Source organism: Heterodontus francisci, chromosome 26 (assembly GCF_036365525.1).
Source record: "Heterodontus francisci isolate sHetFra1 chromosome 26, sHetFra1.hap1, whole genome shotgun sequence".
Taxonomy (NCBI): Eukaryota; Metazoa; Chordata; class Chondrichthyes; order Heterodontiformes; family Heterodontidae; genus Heterodontus; species Heterodontus francisci.
Window position 1 is genome coordinate 23,082,813 of NC_090396.1, and position 24,464 is coordinate 23,107,276.

Sequence of the window (24,464 nt, forward strand, 5' to 3'; positions counted from 1 at the left end):
AGTTGGGGATGGGGTTATAGTTTGCAAGGACAAAGGGGCCAAGTGTTTTTTTTTTAAGAGTATGTGACGACGGCGATTTTTAAAGGAAGGATAGGAACTGAGGAAAAGGAACCATTTACAATGTCAGCTAGCATGGAAACCAGAAAGGGAACTTGGGCAGTCAATAGTTTAGTGGGAACGGATTCAAAGGAGCTGGGCCTCATGGAAAAAATGAGCAGAGAGGGCATGAGGTGAGAAAGAAGAGAAACTAAAAAAAGATGCAGGACAAGGACTAGAACAGAGAGACAGGAGTCTTGGGGTAGGTTTAGCTTGGTGGGCAAAGGGAAAGAAGGGATGCAGAAGAGGCAGCTGAATGGATGGCCTCAATCTTCTTGACAGAGGTCCATGAACCTCTCACACTTATTGTTGGATGTGAGCGGGGTTTAGGGTTGGTAGGGGAGAAAAGAAGCCCTTTGATCTCCAGGATGATCCTGAATAGTGGGTGGCTCTGGCCCAATAATGCTTTACATAGCCCAGCCATATATGCTGACGGACGGTTAACCTTGTTTCGCACAAGATGGTCTCAAGTCTATGTCAGTTGGACTTGGAGGGAGAAAAGATGGAGGTCATACCAGGCAGAACAACAAGGATGGGAGAAATTAAAGATCTTACTGGGGACAAGGGCACCGAAGATGGAGGTGAGGAAGTGGTTGAGCAGATCAAAGGCTTCAGAAGTATCATGCTGAATGGGAGGCGAAAGATGAGGCAGTTGGGAGTTTAAAAGTGAATGTAAATGACTTAATAGAGATTTTTATCCAGAGCAGGCAGTTGGAAGAGGGTAAGGGGATATGGGTGGTGAGGAATACAAGGAAGTTATCAGAGATGGGCTTGTCAACTATCCTGACCATTGGAGTAGAGAGGCTGCATGAGATGAGATGTCATTGAGAGGTACCTGTTATCACTGACAGTAGTGACGATGATGTGTTACTTTTGCATTGTCATGCATTCCAGTGATCAGTTTGATTTGGACATGTTCTGATGTTTGAAAGTAAAAGCAATGCAGGAGAGAATTTAGTAAGTTGATATATTTTATGATTATAATACCTGAAGTTGCATTGAGTTTCAGATCCAGTGTCAGAGAGCAGTAGTGTTACTAGCTTACTTTCAATAACAGGTTACAGTAAAATTCACTATCTTTTATACATTATATGGACCTATTAGGTATGTCAGGTCAGGCATTTCACATTACTATAGTTGCACTGTAAAGATGAGTGTACTATTGCATACTTAATTTAGTTTTCATAGTTCTTGCAAAAAAAGTGAGCTTTTTTTTGTCTGGCTTAGGAAGTAGTTTTGAAGACGGCCAGCTTGATAGCCTTGTCAGTGGAATGACTTCCCTTCAAATCAGATGACTGTGGGTTTATTAGGCTTCCACGTCAGTCTGCTACTGCTAGATTGAAGTTCAACTCTTCCCAGGTGGCCAGAAGAAAATCTGAGAGCTATTCCACTCCATATGTTCACATCTTGTGAGCCTATTGGCTGCACTGAAGATGGTCATGAAAGGGGTGAGTGCCCGAGGCCTATCATCCAAAGTGGAGGACACTATGACCTTCATAACTCTCATTGTAGAAGCCTAATAGGTTTTGCTGTTGAACCCTGAATGCTCCAGTGATATAGCCCAAATCATTGAATGGCTTAAAACCGATGCTTGGGATATCGTGCTATTTCCTTTACAGCTCTACTTGGAGTGCTAACCAAAATCCAGACAGTGAGTGTCGGCTGTCTTCTTAAAATGCTGAGGCCATTGTCTCCTCACCTAGTGTCTATGCACACAGTCTTGGGTAGTGAAGACTGGAAAACCCTGGGAATGGCATAGACATGGTACAACCCAAGCAAGTTTGGGGTCATTGTTACAGTAGAACTGGATGGTAAAGAATGCTATGGAACTGGGGTAGCTGGTAGTTTAATGATTTAGCTTCTCTAGCTGCACTTAAAGCATCTTCTAAGGTGCAAAATGTTTTAGGAAAGCATTCATTTGTTATGCAAGTATGCTGTTCTGTTCAATCTTGCACCCTCAGAGAAAGGTGATGGGAGAGTAATTTTCACTTTCACCCGTTGGCCACTAAACTGATGTAGCAATTGTCCATCCATTATAGAACCCATCCGTCCAGAACAACATGAAAGCCGCTCCGCCAGTCTACTGCCAAATGTGAAGGTGTAAATTAGCCCGACATCGCTGAAGCAAGTGATTGCTGAATGTGGCACTCCTCCCGCAGCCCATGTGCAATCTACCTAACCTCTTACAACCTCAGTTAATCTCCTGAGGGATGAAGGGAAAGTTCTAAATAAAAGTTCACTGGGATCTGGGTGTGAGGAGAAATATATTATGACAGCATAAATACCAGCATAAAGTCACTATATTTTTCAAACATTAGAAAGTTTAAAATCCCTCAGTTCTCGTCAGTTTTGTCATAGGTACCTTCATTATAGAATTGTGTACCACCTGTATTTAATCATTTAATCATTACTGGCTTATTTAGTGCTTAACCAGAACTGGCAAGCACATGTTAAATTAGATACAGCTTTTGCTCTTTTATGATTTTGCACAAAAAGCATCAGTGGCATATTTTCAAATTATTTACCAAAGCACCAAAGTGATTTAACAATTGTAAGCATGCTAACCTTCCTTTGACCTGTTCTGTTCCTCCCACTCCCCACACTTCTAACACCCAATTTAGGTGGCTATAACAAATGACTCTCTGGATCCACTCTGTATGGAGTCCAAGGAAAATTTGCAGATGCAGCCTAACGAACCATCATCCTTGAATGTGTCTGTGCCCCATGTATCTGTTGTGCAACCGTCTGTGGTGTTAGTGCCTGCCTCACCCAATGCACCAACCAAGCATAGTGTCCACATCCAACAGCACAGCCATAACCAATGCAACATTACTAACTATGTGGCAACTTCACCACGTCACGTTCAGAACCCCTTCAGAGAACTCCCTGACTCGGCAGACCAGGAAGTCTCTCAGATCAACAGTGGCAACAAGAGAGCTTCCAAACCTCCTATGTACCCTCCACTACCCACGAAAATGTGCAGCAGCACAGGAAACCTCACGATGAAAGACATCAAAAAGTTCTACAGTGTGGACACTCAAGGATTCTTGGCCAAGCCCACGTCGTGGTTGGATGACCCTCGGAGACATTCAGTTGAGATCTGCTCATCAGTTGAAGCAATTCCACAGCACCATTTCTCTTCATCGTCCTGTTGGGCCATTGGCCAGGCAGTGATGGAACTGGACGGTCTGCAAACAGCACGGCAGAAGCAGAAAATGAGCCCCCCCTGCATTTCTATAGACCCACCAGAGGACCACCACACGACAATGCAAGGTACTCACGGGCAAATGTCCTCTAGTGACATGTGTTTGAGAAGGCGTGCTCCGTCCTGTGACTCAGCCCCTCACAAGGAGTCTGTGGACCTTGCAGACCCACTGCTTCCTGAAAGCACGCCCACCTGTCCTTCTCCGACGAAGGATTTGCTGACTCTTCCCAGTTTTTCCTTGGACCAGCCCGAGGCGGACGATTGAACTAGATCGTTTAATTGTTTTTGTTGCCAAAAAGACAATTTTTCATCCTTTCCTAACATTAATGAAGAATTCTGCATTCTGACTGGCACTGGAGGTCAAACCCCCATTAATCCCCCTTCCCCCATCCAAAAAGTAACCAGGGTTACTGGAGCCCTCACAATGCTGCTCTGCCTTGCACTCAAGCAGATGACTGACTGACTATTCATCCAGGTTGTCCAGAACAGTGGAGCGTCACTTTTTATTAATGTGAAAGGTTTTTCTCTTTTGAAATTGAGAGGTAATCTGCCGAGTGATAATACCGAAACATTCCAGGATTTGCTTTGTAACTCAGTTTGGGGCAACACGGGATTGGCAATAAATGCCAGTCTTGCCAGCGATGTCCACATCCCCAGAATTATTATTTTTTTAAACAATATTAATTGACATCCATTTTATCAGAATTCAATTGAGTTGGTCTGGACATTTTCTTTACTCTCCAAAAGGCACAAAGCAAAGATCCAGCCATTAATATATTTAGAAAAGAATAATATTTATAAATAAAATAAACTGCAATATTTACTCAATCTGTGTGGTTAACTGAAATTATTGGTTGCCTAGCATCGAAAAATGGCACTCCACTGTAACCATGACTCAGAAGGTCAACTGAATTTCTAAAAGATGGCCTAACCAAGACCTGACTTTAATACTGTAGTAGTTGTATGGGTTACACTTCTGTTGCAGGGTATTGCTGTTTCTGATGTTTATTTCCTTATCTGTTATCTTTACTTATTTATTTATCAATTGGTTTGCTCCTCGGGACATTGGTCGAACTATAACTGCTCACATCAGTTATGTTTGGTGAATTGGTCCCATTTTCATTTTTTTAATTATATTGGCTGCAGGAAGCTCCCTAGATTCTGAGGAATAATTCTGCAAATGCTGCCCGAAATTAATGCTGCTCTTGTTGTTAACTAAAAGTGATTCATTTCAGTTCATATAGACTTTATTTTGAAGTAATATATGTTTGTAAAAAGAATCCATGGATGCTGCCATGATATGCCCAAAGATAAAAGTCAGCTAGAATCTGTGTTAAATATCTGGAAAGATTCCAATCAGTTAATCACTGCAACATGTCACAACCCATATTCTTAAGTAAAGGTTCTTAAGTTACAAATGAATCAATAAATTACCTGGCCTAGCATCTTCTGCACACAAAGAATGTATCTCCAATTGCCATGCATCATTAAGTTTTGCTATTTTCCGTGTCCAAGATTGTTATGACGACTCAAAAATAAAGGTTGTGGGGGAGATGGTGGCAGGTCGAATCCCAAAGCTTAATATTTGCCAGTGATAACCATGGCTGGCTGCTCCTTAAAAATCTCCACAACTTAAAAAAAAAGTTATTTATTAAAATCAACCTTCTGTTCACCTTGATAGGCATGCTACTGTTCTATAATACTGTAGGAAAAGGCATCTCGTTCAGGCAACTCTTCCCACTTAACTCCAAATGTGATGGAAGCCTGAATATTTACCATCTCCCAACCAAATTGGATTGTTATCACTTTCTGTCAAAATTTGCACCAGTGTTGATTGGGTCCAACTAATTCCAGAAAGGGAATCAATTTTTTTGATAATTTTTTTGCCCATATTGAGAAACCATAAAATGATTACTGTTCTTTTTGTAAGTGATCTATATAGTGGCAGATGTATGGAACCTGACTCTGAATCCCTCACATTGCTGGGTACTTTCCCACAGCAACTTCAGTTATATTGTTCATGCCCTGCAGGGAGTTTAAGGTTGAATGTCAGAGGAAGTCAGGCAAAAATTTCTTCTAAATGGTGGGATAAGGGGAATGGAAATCCAAAGGTCCTTAACATTGGCTGCTTAGACCACATTGACTGGACCCTATGTAAGGAGCTGTCAAGACCTAAGTTCTGGGTCATCTCCTCAAAAGCAAGTAAGGCTGTACTGAAATGATACCATGCATTTTGCAGGAGTGTTAATGAATTTTGATACTACAGATGGCAAAGAGCAAATTGTTCTACTGATGTCCAATATATGGAGCAGTATTTTAAGCCCCCTCCTTTCTTGGGGCACAAACCCAGCCATGGGCTTTCCAGTGCTATACGTGTGCAAGATCTTTGTTTGAAAGCATTCTACATTGTACCCTCGTAGCTCAATCACATTGATTCGGTTAGTTCAAGGCACACCAGCACTTTACCATTGCAGATTACTGTATGCAGACAGTCTGAACATTACAGTGATCTCTATCATTGCTAGTTTGGGTGTGTGTGTATGTGAGTAAGTGTGGAAGCATTTGTCAGAATACTGTAGGTTACCCATCTACAGCCGTTGCACATACTTTATAGGACCACTCTTGTTAAGATCTTACCAGCTAGAAGTTATGTTTATTTAAACGTAAGTATTTGTAACACATTCCTTGGGCTTGAGTAGAATTCACTCCAGCACAAGGGGAATGTTTTTTGACAATATAAAACTTCAAAGGTTTAAAAATAGCCACTGCTGCAACCTGTTTCTTCCTATCCTGCTATCTTCCATATAGAATACATTGCAGAGAAAATACTGATCAAAATAGACACAGTGCAGTGCAATGTTAATATTTATGTAGTATATATTATAGAGAAATTGTATTTAATAGTTGTTAAATTCTATGCTGTATTCAGGTATTTTTGGACCATATAGTGGGTCTGTGCGATCAGGGCAACAAAACTGGTGGCTCTTCAATAAGAAACTAAATTAAGCTAAATGGATTCTTAGGGCAGAAATTCTTCTGAGTTAAGTTAGGGATCACCTAGAAATCCAGAAACATGACATATGCAATTTTGTTTATCTCATTATTGCTGCTTTGGGATGCATTGACTGATAGTTGTAAAGTACTTTCAAAGACCCAGCACTGAGGATTGCCATCACGTGAATACCTGGATAGATTGCAAACAGTTAAAATTTTATGATTTAGTGTGAATTATCAGAGTCCGTTGCCTGCTATCAGCGACCGAAAAGCAATTTTCTGTCCGTTGATCTCAATCAATACACAGGTAAGAAGTTGAATATTAACCTGGTCACAGGATTAGAGTTACCAGGCCATCAGCATGAAGTATCTCTGCTGCTCAAGAGCAGATAGAGAGAAAACAATTCCTTTAGTGGTGGAGTCTAGAACAAGGCGGGGTGAGGGGGGTGGGGGGCGTGCGGCATAACCTTAAAATTAGAGCTAGGCCATTCAGGAAGCATTTCTTCAAACAAAGAGTAGTGGAAATCTGGAACTCTTTCCCTGAAAAAGTTGTTGAAGTCAATTGAAAATTTCAAAACTGAGTTTGACAGATTTTTGTTAGGCAAGGGTATTAAGGGATAGGGAACCAAGGTGGGTAAATCAGTTCAAGACACAGATCTGCCATGATCTAGTTGAATGACAGAACAGCCTCAAGAGGGTAAATGGCCTACCCTTGTTCCTATGTTCCTAACATCACCATTTTGGAAGAAAAGAGGAAAAAAGATCAACCTTAACCTCAAAGAAAGATAAATGGCAATCTTATTGATCCACATTTTAGTTACTCCGCTCAGCCCAGCCTTTCAATAATTAGTCACATTACATTACTACAATTGGCTGAAGTTTTTTTCCAACTTAAAGCTTCACATAGCAATTGCATTAATAATATAGCAGGTTCCTGAAATCTTAAAAGCAGTGCTTTCATTTTTAATGAACTTCACATTTCGACATTAGAAAGAGGAGTGTGACAGGCCTCAGACAGTACGGGTCCTTTCCTCTATGCTCAGTGCATCTAAGATCACTTCATTTGCTCCATTTAATACCTCCATTGTTAAAAATTGTCTCGTACAATGACCTTTTTAAAAAAATAATTGAGGAAAAATAATTGGCACCCGTCTAAAGTGCTACTAGCTGATAGTTGCTGACAATTGGCTGAATTCTCAAGCAAATAGTTTGATAAAAAGGTAATGTTGAATACTCTTGTTGGCTCCCACTTAAAGAAGCCTGAAGGACCTCCTGATTTTTCTTTTTATAGCTACATATTAACAATTTTTGCCAAAGATAGATCTACATTTGAATAAAGTCCAGTGCGACAAGCACTGTTGGTTATACATAGATGGATGAATTAATGAATGAGTGAGTGAATGATGACTTTAAACATTGTCTAATTTTTTTCATCAAACCTTTCCTTGAAAATATTACAGTTCTGTACCAGAAAACAGGAACAGGTTTTGAGCAACCCTGTTCTTTTTTTTTAACCAGATTTTTTTCATTATTAAAACACACAAGAAAAAGAAGAGAATCTGCATTTTTTTTTAACCTTTCAAAATTTATACTGAGGGGAAAAGCTGAAAAGGACAGGCAAATGAATCAAATCCGGGGAAGGTGACATTCTGCTCTAAGATTTGTACATCTGTTTAAAAAAAACTTTTGAAAATTGTTGAAGCTGCAAAGAGACTATTTTTGCAAAAAAAAAGAAAAAAATGAAAAAGTTACTTCATGACAGAGCTGTTTTATTTTCCAAAAAAATTGCTTCCATTTCACAGAAAGGTCATTCAGAGGTGATAATTCTGGTTTCAGGCATCTATTTCCAATCAGACGTTAGAATAACCAATGATGTCATTGGGGGTTTCAAGTCAAATGCATACTGCTATATATATGTATAAAAAATAGTATTTTACCAAAAAGTGAGGAATGCTAATTGTGATGAAATTGCATTCTTTTATCAGCCAGCAGGGACAAGTTTGATTTAGGAATATCCAACACTTTAATTATGCTCACAAGCTGTGTGACATTCAAGTCACATTACATTTGACCTTGGAATAAGGGAATTTAAATCTTACAATAACAAAAAAGTATTACCTTTCAAATGACAGTGTTATATTAGTCAAACATTACCTAACTGCTGGAGGTCATTGTGAGTTTGATTACTATAGTCATTATCTAGTAAGTGATAAATTGTTCGGCCCTCCCCCCCCTCCACCAAAGTTGTTGAGATTCAGTAACATTTTTCTAATTGGTTTAAGTTTCCTTTATCAGTTAAAATCTGTAGGAATCAATGTCACCAAACTCCTGTAAATTCCATTTATGTACAGGGAATAGTATCTAGTCTGATGTACATCTCTTTAGTCAAGTACATTCTGGAAAATTGAACATATTTAACAATATATATTTATATACTTGTCGTTACCAACATGAACTGAATCCTCTCAATAGTCAATGTGCAACGTTTGAGATGAATCAATAAACACACTTTACGCAGAAGAAATGATGTATTCTGATAGCCGATACAGGGTAGGTATAAAGTATCACTCCCTACTCCTTCTGTTCCTGCTGGCTTGTACGCGAGGGAGATCTCCAGCTTTTTGCAGCATCTGAAGATCACTGTCTGAAAGTAATGTCTGAAAATGTCCAAATTCTCTCTGAATGGACCGGCACCCAATGGCTTCTTCACTGTTTTTCACAGCAGTTTTGAAAGAGATGAGCAGAGAGGATGTGTGTCCAGTGGCAAACGTGTCTTGTATTACCACATTTTTGCTCCATATTCTTGTGCAAAACGTTGATTCCTTTTAGATAACTGTGTCCTGATTTTCTCAAATGTTTATGCAGTAGCCCTACTTTTATGTAGATTTGAAAATGAATTTTAAATTATGCTTTAAAATAAATAGAGAGGATTCTCAGTGTGTCAGTGGTGCCCTCATTTGGTGTGTCTCTTGATTTGAAATTGAGATTGAGTCTTAGACCTGATCTTCACAGTTAGAGTTTTCCTGGACTGAGTTTTTCCAGTCTCAACCAGATTCCCAATTAATTGGGTGGAGAAAAATAAAAAGCAAATGGAGTTCTTGTTACTCAACTACACTTCCTGGGAACAAAAGGACTACAGAACAACCTTTCTCCATGTGTCACCTGTCTGGGTGCTTTAATGGAGTTGAAATATACCATACTTGACCACCAACTATTCCATTCCAAGTTCTTTTTTCTTTTCTTTTGGGCCTCCTTATCTCGAGAGACAATGGATACGCGCCTGAGGCGCCATTCCAAGTAAAGACATGGTAATGTCACAATTTCAGACAGGAGAAGATCTTCGGTCCATCTAGCCCACCTATCCACACCCAGGTGTATTTTTAAATAACCCTGAATCCTATTTGTTGATAGAAAAGGGTATTTACAAACCGCCTTTCATGACCTCAGGACGTTCCAAAGCACTTTACGGCCAATTAAGTACTTCTGAGATTTGCTCGCTGTGATGTAGGGAAATACGAAGCTAATTTGCACACAACAAGCTCCCACAAACTGCAAGGAGATACATGATCAGATAATCTGATTTTAATTATGTTGGTTGAGGGACAAATATTGGCCAGATCACTGGGGAAAGCTGATGCCTCAATTGAAAGATGCCACCTCTGACAGTGCAGTACGATCACTGACCCAAGGCTGGCACCTCAAAAGTCTGTCTCAATGTTTTTGAAACCCATTAAGGTTTCTTGTTCCATCATATGTGTCAGTAATCTGCTTCACATAGTCACCATGTTTTACTGAAAAGATTCCTCCTGGATTTCCTTTTTTTGCCTTTAATTTGTAAAATGATTTCTACTTTAAACAAAACTGAACATGGTAGCTTCATAAACTAATACTCACTGCTTCTAATTCTAGCTGAAACACCCAACACCTACATTATTAATTCCAATATTTCAGAAACTTGGATCGTATTTCCAACCCAATGAGAACAGATTCAGCCTCCTCCACCTTTTCACTGCTCCATGATCTAAACCTGGATCCAACTTCACTGCTTCTGATCAGTTCTTCTTTCTATCTGCAGCTGTTTCAACAGTGCTTTAAGTAGCTTCCTTGGGGAACAATTCTTCCAGGCGAGTCATAAAAATTAAGAGCTCTCTGAAGATTTGGCATATTCCTTTTGTAACCCTTCCCTCCCCTATCCAAGCTGCAACATAATGAACACAAGATGAGCCTCGTGACTAAATATAAGACATGGTGTTGCATCTATGTTTTGCCTCCCATTGTAATGTAACACAGTTGTTACATTAATGGATCTTTTCTACCCTCTTACTCCATATGTATTTGTGGCCTCTATGTTTTGATCGTCAGTGTCTAACAGGCAAACTCATAGGCCAAGTCTGACGCACAAGCTCTTTTCATTTGGCCTGTGCTTATCTTCGATTAAACGCCCAAAGCCAGTTTCAACTGCAATTGGTTTCATCGGGAGCTGAAACTAACAGCACTTGAAATCAGAGTAATAAGCTTAATATGAAAAGACATGTAAGTTTGATGAACTGCTCAGCTGCACCCCTTGAATTCACCAGGCCTGGAGGACAAGAGCAGCCTATTCGCTGGTTGGTGGAATGAGACCAATCAGGCAGCATCCCTTTTTGAACCAATCAGTCCTCTGGCTCAGGAAGTTTTAGAGAACTGAAGCTGAATCTATTTAGTTTTCAAGCTTTGGGAAAACAAAAGGATGGGAGTGAAAATGGGTTAAGAGAAAGATAGTGGCAAGGACAAGGGACAGAAGCATAGCGGTGAGGTCATGAGGGAGAGAAGTCTTTTAGTGATGACGGGAAGGAAGGATGGTGGTAAGGACAGGGAGAGAAGGTTGGTGGTGAGGAAGGTGTGAAGAGAAGAAGGCTGTTGATTTTTTTGCACAAGGGTCTTGGAATTTTTGTGCCAGCAGTCTGGCTTTTAATGTGCGATGCAGTTTGGCTTTTTTTGTATTACTAATAAGCTAATGCTGAAGAATGGGAATTTTTTTTCCAGCATGTGCCTGGATGTGTTTATAACAGTTTATTAGTATGAAATAGATCTCTCAACATCCCCTCAATATATTCCAATTCCAAAGGAAATGAAGTGAGGCAACATTATAAGATAAAGACATCCTGAAAAACATGGAATCCAGATAAGGTTTATTGATCACAAACTCTTGTGGAATAAATGTCAATGGATTAATTTTTCTCCACATCATTTCTTAAGGCAATAATGAAGTTGGATCAAAATGTATAAGTTTAATGGACTGGGTGAAGGTCCCATTGCAGTGTGATAGATGATGTTAGACTGCATGATTTGGAAGATAAGGGGTATTATCAGTTAATGGGGAAATAGGATCCATCTCTAGGTAATGCATATACTCTTAAGTTTATGCTGCTTAACCAGGCACTTAATATGATGGATAGGTTTATTAAAACCCGAAAAAACATTTAAAATCCACTTGTTTGGGTAAATGTGGAGCAATCAGCCACTGTATTGTTTACTCCTGCTTGGTGTTGAGGTGTTGGCTACATAACCACTGTTTTGAGGGCACCTTTGCTCTCTATGAATCATAAATGAGCTCTGACCCTTTGTTTATAAATGCCACCAAGTAGAGTTACCTGTTCAGAAATAATTGCTGGATGTTATATTTGTGGAAATACTGCAATACCTAACAAGGGATCCAGATTTGTTGATGTATCACTTGGACTTGGAAGATAGCCCATAGACCTGTGTCTGCTTTGAAGGTGTGTATCTCATCCAGTTGTGGAACATTTCACAATTGAAACAATAAAATGGATGTGAATTTCAGCTTTAATCCACACTGGTGGCGGAATCATAGAATGGTTACAGCACCAAAGGAGACCATTCAGCCCACCGTGTCCATGCTGTCTCTGCAACAGCTAGTTCCGCACCCTTTTACCCGTTGCCCAAAATATTGTTTTCTCTTCAGGTGCTTATCCAATTCCCTTTTGAAAACTATGATTGAATCTGCCTTCACCACATTTTCAGGCAGTGCTATCCAGATCATGACCACTCGCTGTGTAAATAAAGCTTTTCCTCATGGCACCATTGATTCTTAAGCCATTCACCTTATATTGGTGTGCTCTGGCTCTCTCCCCTTCCGCCAATGGTAACAGTTTCTCTCTATCTACTCTATCCAGACCACTCATGATTTTGAGGTCCTTAATCAAATCTCCTCTCAAGGAGAACAGCCCAGCTTCTCCAATCTATCCACATAACTGAAGTCCCTCATCCCTGGAACTATTCTCATAAATATTTACTGTACCCTCACTAAAGTCTTCACATTCTTCCTGATGGGGTGTTGCAGAGTTCTCATTCAGCCCCATTGAGACAAAGGTGATTGTTTGAGAGACCACTAAGAATTTGCATACGATCTGTGTAAATTGGTTTGGGCAGATTTAAATTCCCTGGATGAAATCCTACATTACTTTGCGATATGCAGAAGCCCTGGGAGAAAGACAGTATTTCTAGTGGCATCTGAAATTATGCTTCCATGAATGGCAAATCTTGTTTCGAGTCACCTTTGGATTTTTTGCTGTTAACAATGAATCTTGTCTTTTAGAGACAGGGTACCTATAGTCCTGAAAGTTTCCTGAGAGGCAGAAATACATATGAACCACTTGTTCAAGTATTGATAGCCATTATGGTTTCGGAACTATGATGTGGCTGTTGTAATGTGGGCTTTAAGATCCTGGGGAATAAAGTGAGTTTTGGTAATTCTAGCCTGTGATGTCAAATAAAGAAATAGATTTCCTGATGCCAATATGGTGAGGACTATGGCAGCAAGCTCATCTCACATCAGTTTGACACAGTTGGTCGTCTCCAAGTCAGCAGATCACGGGTTCAAGCTCTGCTGCAGGACCTGAGCACATGATCTAGGCTAGCACTTAGGTGCAGTACTGAGGGAGTGCTGCATTGTTGAAGCTGGCGTCTTATTCAAGTAGGTCTAAAACATCCCATGCCACCATTCCAAGAAGAGCAAGGAGTTCTCCTGGTGTCCTGGTCAACATTCCTCCCTCGAGCAATATCAGATTTTTCTAAGAAATATCCCATTTTCTGTTTGTGAGACTTTCCCCTGTACAATTGGCCCACAGGACAATAGTGATTACACTTTTACAATAATGCAATAGGTTGTGAAGATGTCCTGAAGACATGGCAGCAAGCTCTTTCTATATGCAATATGGCCATTTAAACTCAATTTGAAGAATACATTTATCCTGAGATAGTAAATAAATGTCTAATTTATCCATGTTAGGCAACTACAATTTGATCAATGTTATTATTAAAAACATGTCCAGCATGCAAGAAGATACTGTATTTGAGATAATGGGGTCTGGTGGAACTGGGAGCCACCCATAAAAGTTGAGGAAACTGAAGATAAAATGGAGGTCTCTATTCCCAGAGGGGGATAAACAGTGGAACATGATTTGGGAGAAGGTAGTTGAGATTGATTCCTCACAGTTCTTCAAGAAGGTATTAGATAGATTTCAGGAAAGCAAAGTGACCATGGCATATGAAAAAAAGAAAGATATGTATTTATATAGCACCTTTCACAATCTCAGGATGTTCTAACATGCTTCTGGAAAGCCAATGAAGTACTTTTCATGGCTAATCACTGTTACTACTGCTGTCATATGACAGGAAGAGCTTAAAGTGGGATGTCTAATTTGGCTATCCATTCAATGGCCTCCTGAGATGGCAAGTGGAGAAATAAGATGCCTGCCCCTCATCACTGTTATAATGTAGGAAATGTGGCGGCCAATGTTTTACACAGCAAGCTCCCACAAACAGCAATGAGATAATGATTAGATAATATTGGCTGAGGGATAAATATTGGCCAAAGCGGCACAGTGACGCAGTGGTTAGCACTGCAGTCTCACAGCTCCAGGGACCCGGGTTCAATTCCGGGTACTGCCTGTGTGGAGTTTGCAAGTTCTCCCTGTGTCTGCGTGGGTTTCCTCCGGGTGCTCTGGTTTCCTCCCACATGCCAAAGACTTGCAGGTTGATAGGTAAATTGGTCATTATAAATTGCCCCTAGTATAGGTAGGTGGTAGGGAAAAATATAGGGACAGGTGGGGATGTGGTAGGAATATGAAATTAGTGTACGATTAGTATAAATGGGTGGTTGATGGTCGGCACAGACTCGGTGGGCCGAAGGGCCTGTTTCAGTGCTGTATCTCTAAACTAAACAGAACTCCTGCTATCTTCCAAATAGTGCCATGGGATATTTTACATCCACCTGAGAGAGCAGAAGAAAACTTGGTTTAACATCTCATCCAAAAGACAGCACCTCCGACATTGCAACGTCAGCATTGATTGTGCGCTCAAGTGGAATGTGATTACCCAGTAAATCATTCTGGAAGTTAATGCATCTGGGACAAACCTTGCCTATGTACCTTAAATGAGACATTGAGGTAATAAGGACAGAGGGTGTTGTCAACTTACCAGAACTGGATGGACATAGTAGAGGTAATGGTTGGGCCTCAGCTAGAGCCCTGTCTAGTTTTGGGCACTCATTATATGACAATTGGACATTAAAATCTTGGAGAGAATACAGTGTAGATTCATCATAGAGATGGAAACCTACCATTATGAAGGAAGGCTTGAGATACAGGGACTTGTTTCCACTGAAACAGAAAAGATTAAAAGGAGATTTTACACAGATTTTTAAAGTTATAAAGAAAGATCTTGCATTATTTTTACAAACTCAGAACATTCCAAAGTGCTTTAAAGCCAATAGAGCACTTTCTGGTCGGGAACCTATGGGCCTCTTTGAGGTGGGGAAGGAGGTGGGGGGCATGGAGTGTCGTGACGGGTGGCGATGGAGGTTGGGTGGGGGGCGGCGGCAGGGCGGAGGGCCTGTTGCCTCTCTATCACCAAGTTACCTTCCCAGGGGCAGGATAGGCCGATGACGGCCTTCTCACCCAGAGGCCAATTGAGCCCCTTAAGTGGTCTAGTAATGGCCAATTAAGGGTCTGGTCCCACTGCTGCTGGGGTCTTATCAACGGTATGGGGGCGGGGGGGGTGGGGAAGTCCCTCTGCCATGCAAGGAGGATGCCTTACGAGGCATCCTCCCTGTGGGCTTGAAGGGGGGGTTGCCTCCTCCGTGGGCAGTCTGTGGCCCATGGAGGACACCCACCGGGAATAACTTTACACCCTCTGTCCCCCCTCTCTCTGGATTTCACAACAACCCCGTCACCACCCCACCCCTTCAGCGGGGCCTTTCAGGCTGGCCCGGGTGACCCTGCCTCACCTACCTCTTCTCTCGGGTTCCAGCGCTGGGCCTGAGTCTGAGGTCTCTGCAGTACCGGCAGTGGCCACCACTCTCAGTGGCACTGCTAATACTGCTGAGTTTCCAGCCCACTGATTGGCCAACAGCTCATGGAGGCAGGATCCCCATCTTTAAAGGGACGGGAATCCTGGAACATGCATCTTTAATTGAAAAACACTAGAGGATCGCTCCAAAGGGCCTGTAAAAATGCAGAGACGGGGTTCCTCAAGCCTTTTCGGCCCAGTGCTGGGAGCCCCACCTCCTCTACAAAATCCAGCCCTTTAAGTGTAGTCACTGTTATAATGTTGGAAACGCAGCTTCCAATTTGTGCGCAAGAAGCTGCCATAGCAATGCTTAGTTAATCTGTTTTAATGATGCTGGTTGGTGGATAAATATTGGCCAGGACAAGGGTCCTTGATGCTCAGCTTTCTTCACGGCCGAAGCACCGAACACATGGGCCATAATTTCCAACTTGCCATCTGGACCTAAAACTGGTGCTGCTGATCAGCTGCCCATGATATTGTATTGGTGGCCAGCTCTGCAGCACACTTGTGTTGGCTCAGTCAGTAGATAGCCAATTCTGAAACTGAGGGAAAAAGCCAGTTCATAAGAAGCGCCCAAGCCCAACTGTACATTGCAACATCTTCTAGTATTGCATTAGATGAGAGGGAAAAGATCTGGGAATATGCACTGGGCAGCAAAGGCAGGGGAAGAAAATTCAAGTCAGGGCTTGAGACTGGCAGTAGGCCTCACCAACTAATTTTCCCTCATTTTTTGACACTTTCTGTAGAATTAGCAGGGGAAAATCCAACTTATAATGTGCAGGTCCATAAATCAATCAGTACACAACCTGTAGCTTTGTCTACAATTGAAATAGCAAGTAAAGTTGGTGGTACAGATTTCCTACATGTGTTTTAGAACATAACTGGGATAGGCCTTTCATCATCCAGCCACCAGCAAGCGACAATCTAGCTTGGACAAGAAAAGCACTTGCTTGGATTTTACCTTTGTAATCATGGCGAAACTGTTATTGTTCACCGTCATTACCCTATGAAATTGACAGCAACTTCTGGCATCTTCAGGTACGCAGAAAAACATGGAAATCCAGAAGTTACTGTCAGTGATTTCCTGCTCCTCCATTGAGAGTGGTGTTGAAGTCCCCCTGGAAAGCAATCTTTAGGAGTCTCTGAATTGACTAGAACTTCTGTTTCTACGCTGTGATTTGGCTTTTGAAACCTCCTGAGTTAAATCTTGTTAATGAGATATAATTGGATTTTTAACAGGGTATTAAGTCATAACCTCTTGTTGAAGAAAATCCAGATTGTGCCCAATTGTTGAACAAATTCTCCAGACTCAGATGTTGAGAATCAAACACTTTATTGCATGATATCATGGGGGAGCACACCTTACCTAAAGGCGGTCCAGTGCTACTCCCCAAAAGCTACAGATCGCCGTGGACTTATATAGTATAAAAGAGGCAGAGCTAACAGTTTCACAATTAGATAAGCACCCACGAGACTGCCCACATAACGGTGCACCATGCAGGGTCCGAGGTCAGCGAAACAACAGTTTCAACAATAACAAGCTAGTTCCTTAATTCAATGCCCACTCCAGACACCATATCTGGCCGTAACGTCTGATTGTGGTTAGCTGCTCTGTCTACATTTTATGACCGTTGGTTGTGGTTAGATTAGCTACAAGCTGTCTCCTGCTTTTCTGCTTCTACAAAGTTAAGTAATAATTAGCAAAGCTATGAAAATTTCTCCAACACCTCTGCTGAACAACCTCTCTGGCCCTGAAAAATGACTATATTTGTGTAACGTCAAATTTTTCCATTAAGATGAAAATTCCAGTTTTTTTAATGTTATAAAAAAAGTTTGTTTATGATATTTCCGCCTTTAAAGTGCGTGTCTCAATCTTTATTTCACTCTCTGTAAAAAGTGAATGATAACCAGTGCATTTTACTTCTTGATTTGCTGTTTGTGAGAATTCATCAATGTGATTGGCTGCTTACCCTACTTGATGACATCACTTTTGCAGAATGCCTGGAGATCCCCTTAACTTAGCACCAGATTCAATTTAACATCAACAAAGGTGAAATCCATGACCAGAGATCATTTCGCCACTGACTGCAAAATCTGGGTCACGTAATTTAACAGTATGCACACAACCTCAGAGTAGCATCAACATGTTTAAACCATCCAATTCTATTTATTAATCATCATTACTTTCCCTGGTTTCTTTCTGCATCAGGTCCATTGGAGTCTGCCGACTGCAGCATCCCAATATGTTTGTGCAGTTTGAAAATAATTCAGTTATTTGCATATAGTTCAGGAAATATTTTCACTGACTGAAGAGTTAATTCATGTTAAATGATTTTTAAAGTCTCACTTACCAAGTATTGTGTGTCTGTCCATTCTGATAGCTCTACTGTAACCCAGCTACTTCTAACATTTAATCTGTAGTTTGAGGCTAATTCACGACCTATTTCACATCAACAACAACCACCTGCATTTATATAGCATCTTTAATGTATAAAATATGTCCCAAGGCACTTAAAAATGAAATGAAATGGGCATTGAGCCAGGCAAGAGCTAGAGGAGGTGACAGAAAGCTTAGGAACAGAAGGAGGTATTCAGGCCTGCTCTGCCAGGCAATTAGGTTGTGGCCTGAGCTGCACCTCAACTCCATTTACCTGCCTTTGCTCCATATCCCTTGATATCCTGACATAACAAAAATTAATCAGTCTCAGTCTCGGTTGAACAGAGGAGCGGTGGGTGGAGGGTTTCACAAGGGAGTTCCAGAGAGTTGGCCTGTGGAAGCAGGAGATGCTGCCATCAAAGGTGGGACAAAGGGAAGGAAGGGGATAGCAATATATATTTCTTTCATCTGCATGTGACTCAATTCTTCAATTTTACCAAAGCATTTACATTTGTGTAACAGAAGAGACACAAATAATCTCTCCAATTAGGAAGCAGATGCCAGATAATTGGGAATGGTTGGAATTTGGTGCAGTAATAGGAGCATGTGACTCCAAGTATTAAGGAAAAATATGGTCTGTTGGCACAGAGATGAGCTACCAACCCTTTAGGCTCCAAAATCAAAACATGAAGTAGAGCTTCTATTTCCCATGTTGGTCAGTTGGTAGCACCCTTGCCTCTGAAGCACAAGGTTCTGTGTTCAAGTCTCACTCCAGGACTTCAGCACAAAAATAAAGGCTGACTCTCCAGTGCAGTACTGAGAAAGTGCTGTCGTTCAGATGAGATGTTAAACTGAGGGCCCATCTGCCTGCTCGGGTGGATGTAAAAGATCCCATGGCACCACATCGGAGAAGATCAGGGGAGTTATCCCTGGTGTCCTGGCAATTATTTATCCCTCAATCAGCATCACAAAAAACAGATTATCCGGTCATTATCACAGTGCTGTTTGTGGGAGTTTGCTGTGTGCAAATTGGCTGCTGCGTTTCCTACATTACAACAGTGACTACACTTTAAAAGCACTTCATTGGCTGTAGAATGTTTTGAGACATCCTGTGGTCATACAAAGCACTATATAACTGCAAGTCTTTCTTTTTAAACATCTGTTGGGTTTCTGAACCATTATCACAGACCGAACATGAAGGCCGGGCTCTTAGAAAGCTCCCGACATCGGGCTCCATGGCGGTGGGGGGACCGGAATATCGTTCCAGCGGCAGCACGCCATGGAACCCAATGCCAGGAGGGCCAGGCCCGATCTTCCTGGCTGTGGCAAGGTTCCGTGGCCACCCCACCCCGCTGGGCAACGGAACCTGGATTAAAATATTCAAATTAGCAGAATGCATACATTTAAATAAAATTGACTCCAATCTTACCGTCGGGCCGTGATCTTCTGAGCAGCGGCCGGCACTTACGAGCCTTCACTTTCCCGTCTGGCGAAAGCTGGCGCCACAGTGGTGGGGATGGGGGGGTGGGGGTAGGGAACTTAAGATTTTTAGTGTGGGGTCAAATTTACATCGTTAGTGTAGGGGACTTTAATTATCCAAACATAGACTGGGATAATAGTACTGTAAACGGCAGTGAGGGGCAAGAGTTCCGAGAGTGTGTTCAGGAAAATTTTCTACAACAGTATGTTGCTAGTTCAATGAGAAAGCAGGCACTGCTAGACCTGGCTCTTGGGAATGAGGTGGGCCAAGTGGATCAAGTATCAGTAGGAGAGCATTTACGGGATAGTGATCATTGTATCATAAGGTTTAGGCTGACTATGGAAAAGGACAAAGAGTAATCCAGGGCAAGAATAATTAATTGGAGGAAGGCCAACTTCAATGGGGTAAGAATGGAGCTGGGGCGAATAAATTGGAGCCAAAGGCTGGCAGGAAAACCAGTAGATGAACAAATCTCTTCAAAGAAGAGATAGTTCTGGCACAATCAAGGTATGTTCCCTTGAAGGGGAAAGGGTAGGGCAAACAAATCCAGAGCTCCCTGGATGACAAAAGAGGTAGAGATTAAGATAAAGAAGAAAATGTGTGCTTATGACAGATGCCAGGCAGAAAATACTATTGAGAACCAGACTGAATATAGAAGGTCCAGATGGGAAGTGAAAAAGCAAATAAAAGAAGCAAAGAGAAAGCATGAAAAGAGACTGTCAGCTAGCATTAAAGGAAATCCCAAAATTTCCTATAGGTATATCCATAGCAAAAGGGCGGTAAAAGGAGGAGTGGGGCCAATTAGGGATCAGAAAGGGGATTTACACACGGAGGCAGAGGGCATAGCCGAGGTATTAAATGAATACTTTGCATCTGTCTTTACCAAGAAAGGAGCTGCAACCCAGGCAATGTTGACACAGGAGGTAAGTCAGACACTAGAGGGGTTTAAAATTAATAAAGACGTATTAGATAGGCTGTCTGTACTTAAAGTAGATAAAACACCAGGGCCGGATGAGATGCATCCAAGGATACTGAGGGAAGTGAGGGTGGAAATCGCAGAGGCACTGGCCATAGTTTTTCAGTCATCCTTAGACTCAGGGGTGATGCCAGAGGACTGGAGAATTGCAAATGTTGCACCCTTGTTCAAAAAAGGGTGTAAAGATAAGTCCAGCAACTACAGGCCAATCAGTTTAACTTCGGTGGTGGGAAAACTTCTGGAAAAAATAATTCGGGACAAAATCAATAATCACATGGACAAATGCGAGTTAATTTAAGGAAAGCCAGCATGGAGTTGTTAAAGGATAATCATGTTTAACTAACTTGCTGGAGTTTTTTGAGGAGGTAACAGAGAGTGTACATGGACTTTCAAAATGTGTTTGATACAGTGCCACACAACAGACTTGTGAGCAAACTTGTAGCTCATGAAATAAAAGGGACGGTAGCAACATGGATACAAAATTGGCTCAGCGACAGGAAACAGAGAGTAGAGGTTAATGGATGTTTTTTGGGCTGGAGGAAGGTTTGTAGCTGAGTTTCCTAGCGATCAGTGTTGGGACCCTTGCTTTTCCTGATATATATTAATGGCCTAGACCTTGGTGTACAGGGCACAATTTCAATGTTTGCAGATGATACAAAACTTGGAAGTATTGTGAACTGTGAGGAGGATAGTGTAGAACTTCAAAAGGACATAGACAAGTTGGTGGAATGGGCAGACAAGTGGCAGATGGTGTTCAATGCAGAGAAATGTGAGGTGATTCATTTTGGTAGGAAGAACACGGAGAGACAATATAAAATAATGGGTGCAATTCTAAAGGGGGTGCAGGAGCAGAGGGGCCTGGGTGTATATGTGCATAAATCACTGAAGGTGGCAGGACAGGTGAAAGAGCGGTTCATAAAGCATGCAGTATCCAAGGCTTTATAAATAGGGGCATAGAGTACAAAAGCAAGTAAGTTATGTTGAACGTGTATAAGACACCATTTTGGCCTCAGCTGGAGTATTGTGTCCAGTTCTAGGCACTGCACTTTAGGAAAGATGTAAGGGCATTGAAGAGGGTGCAGAAAAGATTCACGAGAATGGTTCCAGGGATGAGCGATTTCAGTTATGAAGATAGATTGGAGAAGTTAGGACTGTTTTCCTTGGAGAAGAGAAGGCTGAGAGGTGATTTGATAGAGGTATTCAAAATCATGAGGGGTCCGGACAGAGTAGATAGAGAGAAACTGTTCCCACTCGTGAAAGGATCGAGAATGAGAGGGCACAGATTTAAAGTATTTCATAACAGAAGAAAAAGTGACATGAGGAAGAGCGTTTTCACGCAGCGAGTGGTTAAGGTCTGGAATGCGCTGCCTGAGAATGTGCTGGAGGCAGGTTCAATTGAAGCATTCAAAAGGGAATTAGACAGTTATATGACAAGGAAGAATGTGCAGGGTTACAGGGAGAAGGCAGGGGAAAGAAACTGAGGGAATTGCTCTTTCAGAGAGCCAGTGCGGACACGATGGGCCGAATGGCCTCCTTCTGCACTGTAATGATTCTGTGTAGGGGATGGTGAGAAGGGGTGTCCTGTGCACTTGTTCAGATTGCGGGGAGGGGTGGGGCGGTGCGGAAGGAAAAGTGTGGAAGGTAAGTGCTTTGGTGGGGGAGAGGATAAATAATGAATTTTATTGTTATTGGGGGTGGGAAAGGGGCGGCAGATTTTTAATCAGTACAGTTGGGGAGTTTAACTTTAAAAATTTTAATTAGCAATTAGCCGGCAGGGCTTCAAAAATGGTACGAGCGCCTGCGCACAGGCAGCTGACATATTGCCGGTGTCGGAGAGGCCACCACCCCTTCATGTGATTGGTGGGGAGGGAGGGGGCTGGCCGACTGGCATATTATTGTGGGCCGCTGCAAGGAAGATTGCAGTGGCATGGCAGCGCACAACCCGCACGCCGCCACTGTGCATAAAATCCAGCCTGAAGTTTGTGCAGATGATAAGTTAATATTGTTAAATTTAACTTGATATGCATTCCCTAACCTTCCATTTTCATTAGAGCTACATTGAACTTAAAGTAGAATATGATATAGGAAAGAAATTTCTGAAAACACATAGTGTTAATTATATATCAATTGTGTTTAAGTATATGCAGGCGGAAGTCATTAATTGGGGTCTGACTTGAGCAAATATATAGAGAGTCTGAAATTGCATGAGGATTGTGTTAGGAGGTATATGCTTGTAATGTTTCAGCCTGTAAATAAATATAACACTGAGTAAAGATTGGCCCCAGTATCATCCTTCACCAACTGACTTTCTGGAGTATAACATGTAGCAGGTCGATCAGACTCTGAAAAGGGAAAAAGATAGGTTAATATTTCAGTTTTAACTCTTTTCATCAGACAAGAGATCTACATCCCACATGTTAAATTATCGTCTATCTTCTCCTAAGTTAGGAGGCACAGTAAATTTGTGAATGAGAGCAAAAAGTTACGCCTTAATTCAACGTGTGAATTCCTGGATGTTTTATCAAATAAACTCAAACGAATGAAGGCTGTGGCGCACCTGAATTTTTAATCGGGTTTATTGGAGTTAAGAGACCATAGGATTGAGTGGGACAGCACTGTCTCGTTAGACATGTCTTTTTTATCTTAAATTTCTGATGTTTGGAACATCAGACTAAATGGACAGACTAAATGAGTAGGCAACACTATGATAGATTGAGTTCAATGTGGAGATGTGTGAGGTTATCCCACTTGGATCTGAGAAAGACAAAGAGACTAGCAGCTGTGGAGGAGCAAAAGGATTTAGGTGGCCTTGTACACAAATCACCAAAACCTAGGGTACAAAAATTAATCAAAATCTAATGAAATGTTGGCCTTTATCTCAAGGGGTTTGAAATTCAAAAGTGAGAAAGTGACACCCCATCTGGGATACTGTGTTTGATTTTAGTCAAAGAACTTCAGGAACAATATATTGGCATTAGAAGGGATACAGCAGAGATTCACCAGAATAATGCCAGGATTTAGCAACAACAAAACTTGCATTTATATAGCGCCTTGAACATAGGAAAATGTCCCAAGGCATTTCACAGGCACGTTCTCAAACAGAAATTGACACTGAGCCAAAGAAGGGGATATTAGGACAAGTCTTGGCCAAAGAGGTAGACTGGAAAAAATGCAGCGGTCCTGAAGGGTTGTAGGGCTGGTGGAGGTTACAGAGCTGGAGAGGGGGAGGGGGTGCTACCACTAAGCCAAAGGCTCTTTTCAGAGCTGCCTATGAGAAGGTTGTTTTAATAGGTAGCTATTTGAAAGACATCGAAAAATGATTTCTAATATTTTCAGTGCTTGTACCACTGACTTCCTAAGGACCAAGATCTTTATTACTCTTACCATGAATAATATTTGGATTGTGTTTTACTTTACAATCAATAGACTACTCTATGAATTATCAAAGTTCTATCAACCACTTTAGGAAGAAAAATTAACACTTGTGGTAATTCCAACCAAACTATTATCCTTGCAAATGTGTGTGTTTGGCATTTAGTACACAGAAGATGATCTGTAAGTGTCTGCTTGACTCTGTTATGACTCGCTCTTGTTTCTTAGGCTGTATCTTCAAGGTCCATTCCAGCATAGAAGCTAGACTGATATTTCAGCATGGTATTGAGGGTTGCTGCCTTGCAGATTGGGATGTTAAACTGAGGGCCCATTTGCCTGCTCAGGCAGATGCAAAAAACAATGTGGCACTATTTGAAGAAGAGCAGGGGAGTTCTCCCTGTGTGGCCTTTCTTAACCAACACCTAAAAACAGACTGATCACATCTCATTTGCTGTGTTTGCCCGGAAAACAGTGACTACACTTCAAAAGTAATTCATTGGCTGTGAAGCAGTGGGATGTCCTGAGGACATGAAAGTTGTTTGTAAATGCAAGCTTTTTATTTCAGTCATTTTACTTACTCACCAATAACCTGCTCATCCATAAGCAGTTTTTG

At 41.5% G+C, this 24,464-nt stretch overlaps 2 protein-coding genes across 14 annotated transcripts in view; one reads left to right on the forward strand and one right to left on the reverse strand.

Moving 5' to 3' along the window:
- cacna1g (calcium channel, voltage-dependent, T type, alpha 1G subunit) overlaps positions 1–4,129 on the forward strand; it is a 685,429-nt gene extending 681,300 nt beyond the window's left edge. For 8 of the 9 annotated variants that reach the window (XM_068057908.1, XM_068057913.1, XM_068057914.1 and 5 more), the window contains one exon: positions 2,718–4,129. In XM_068057908.1, the coding sequence (XP_067914009.1) occupies positions 2,718–3,566 (849 nt within the window). In that variant the 3' untranslated portion in view covers positions 3,567–4,129. Of the gene's footprint in view, positions 1–2,135; positions 2,208–2,717 lie in introns of those variants that run through there. The other variant, XM_068057917.1, reaches the window with a different exon arrangement.
- Positions 4,130–7,249: 3,120 nt separating this feature from the next.
- fdxr (ferredoxin reductase) overlaps positions 7,250–24,464 on the reverse strand; it is a 77,968-nt gene continuing 60,753 nt past the window's right edge. For 2 of the 5 annotated variants that reach the window (XM_068057920.1, XM_068057918.1), the window contains one exon: positions 7,250–22,821. In XM_068057920.1, the coding sequence (XP_067914021.1) occupies positions 22,721–22,821 (101 nt within the window). In that variant the 3' untranslated portion in view covers positions 7,250–22,720. The remainder of the gene's footprint in view (positions 22,822–24,464) is intronic. The other 3 variants (XR_010977544.1, XR_010977545.1, XR_010977543.1) reach the window with 3 other exon arrangements.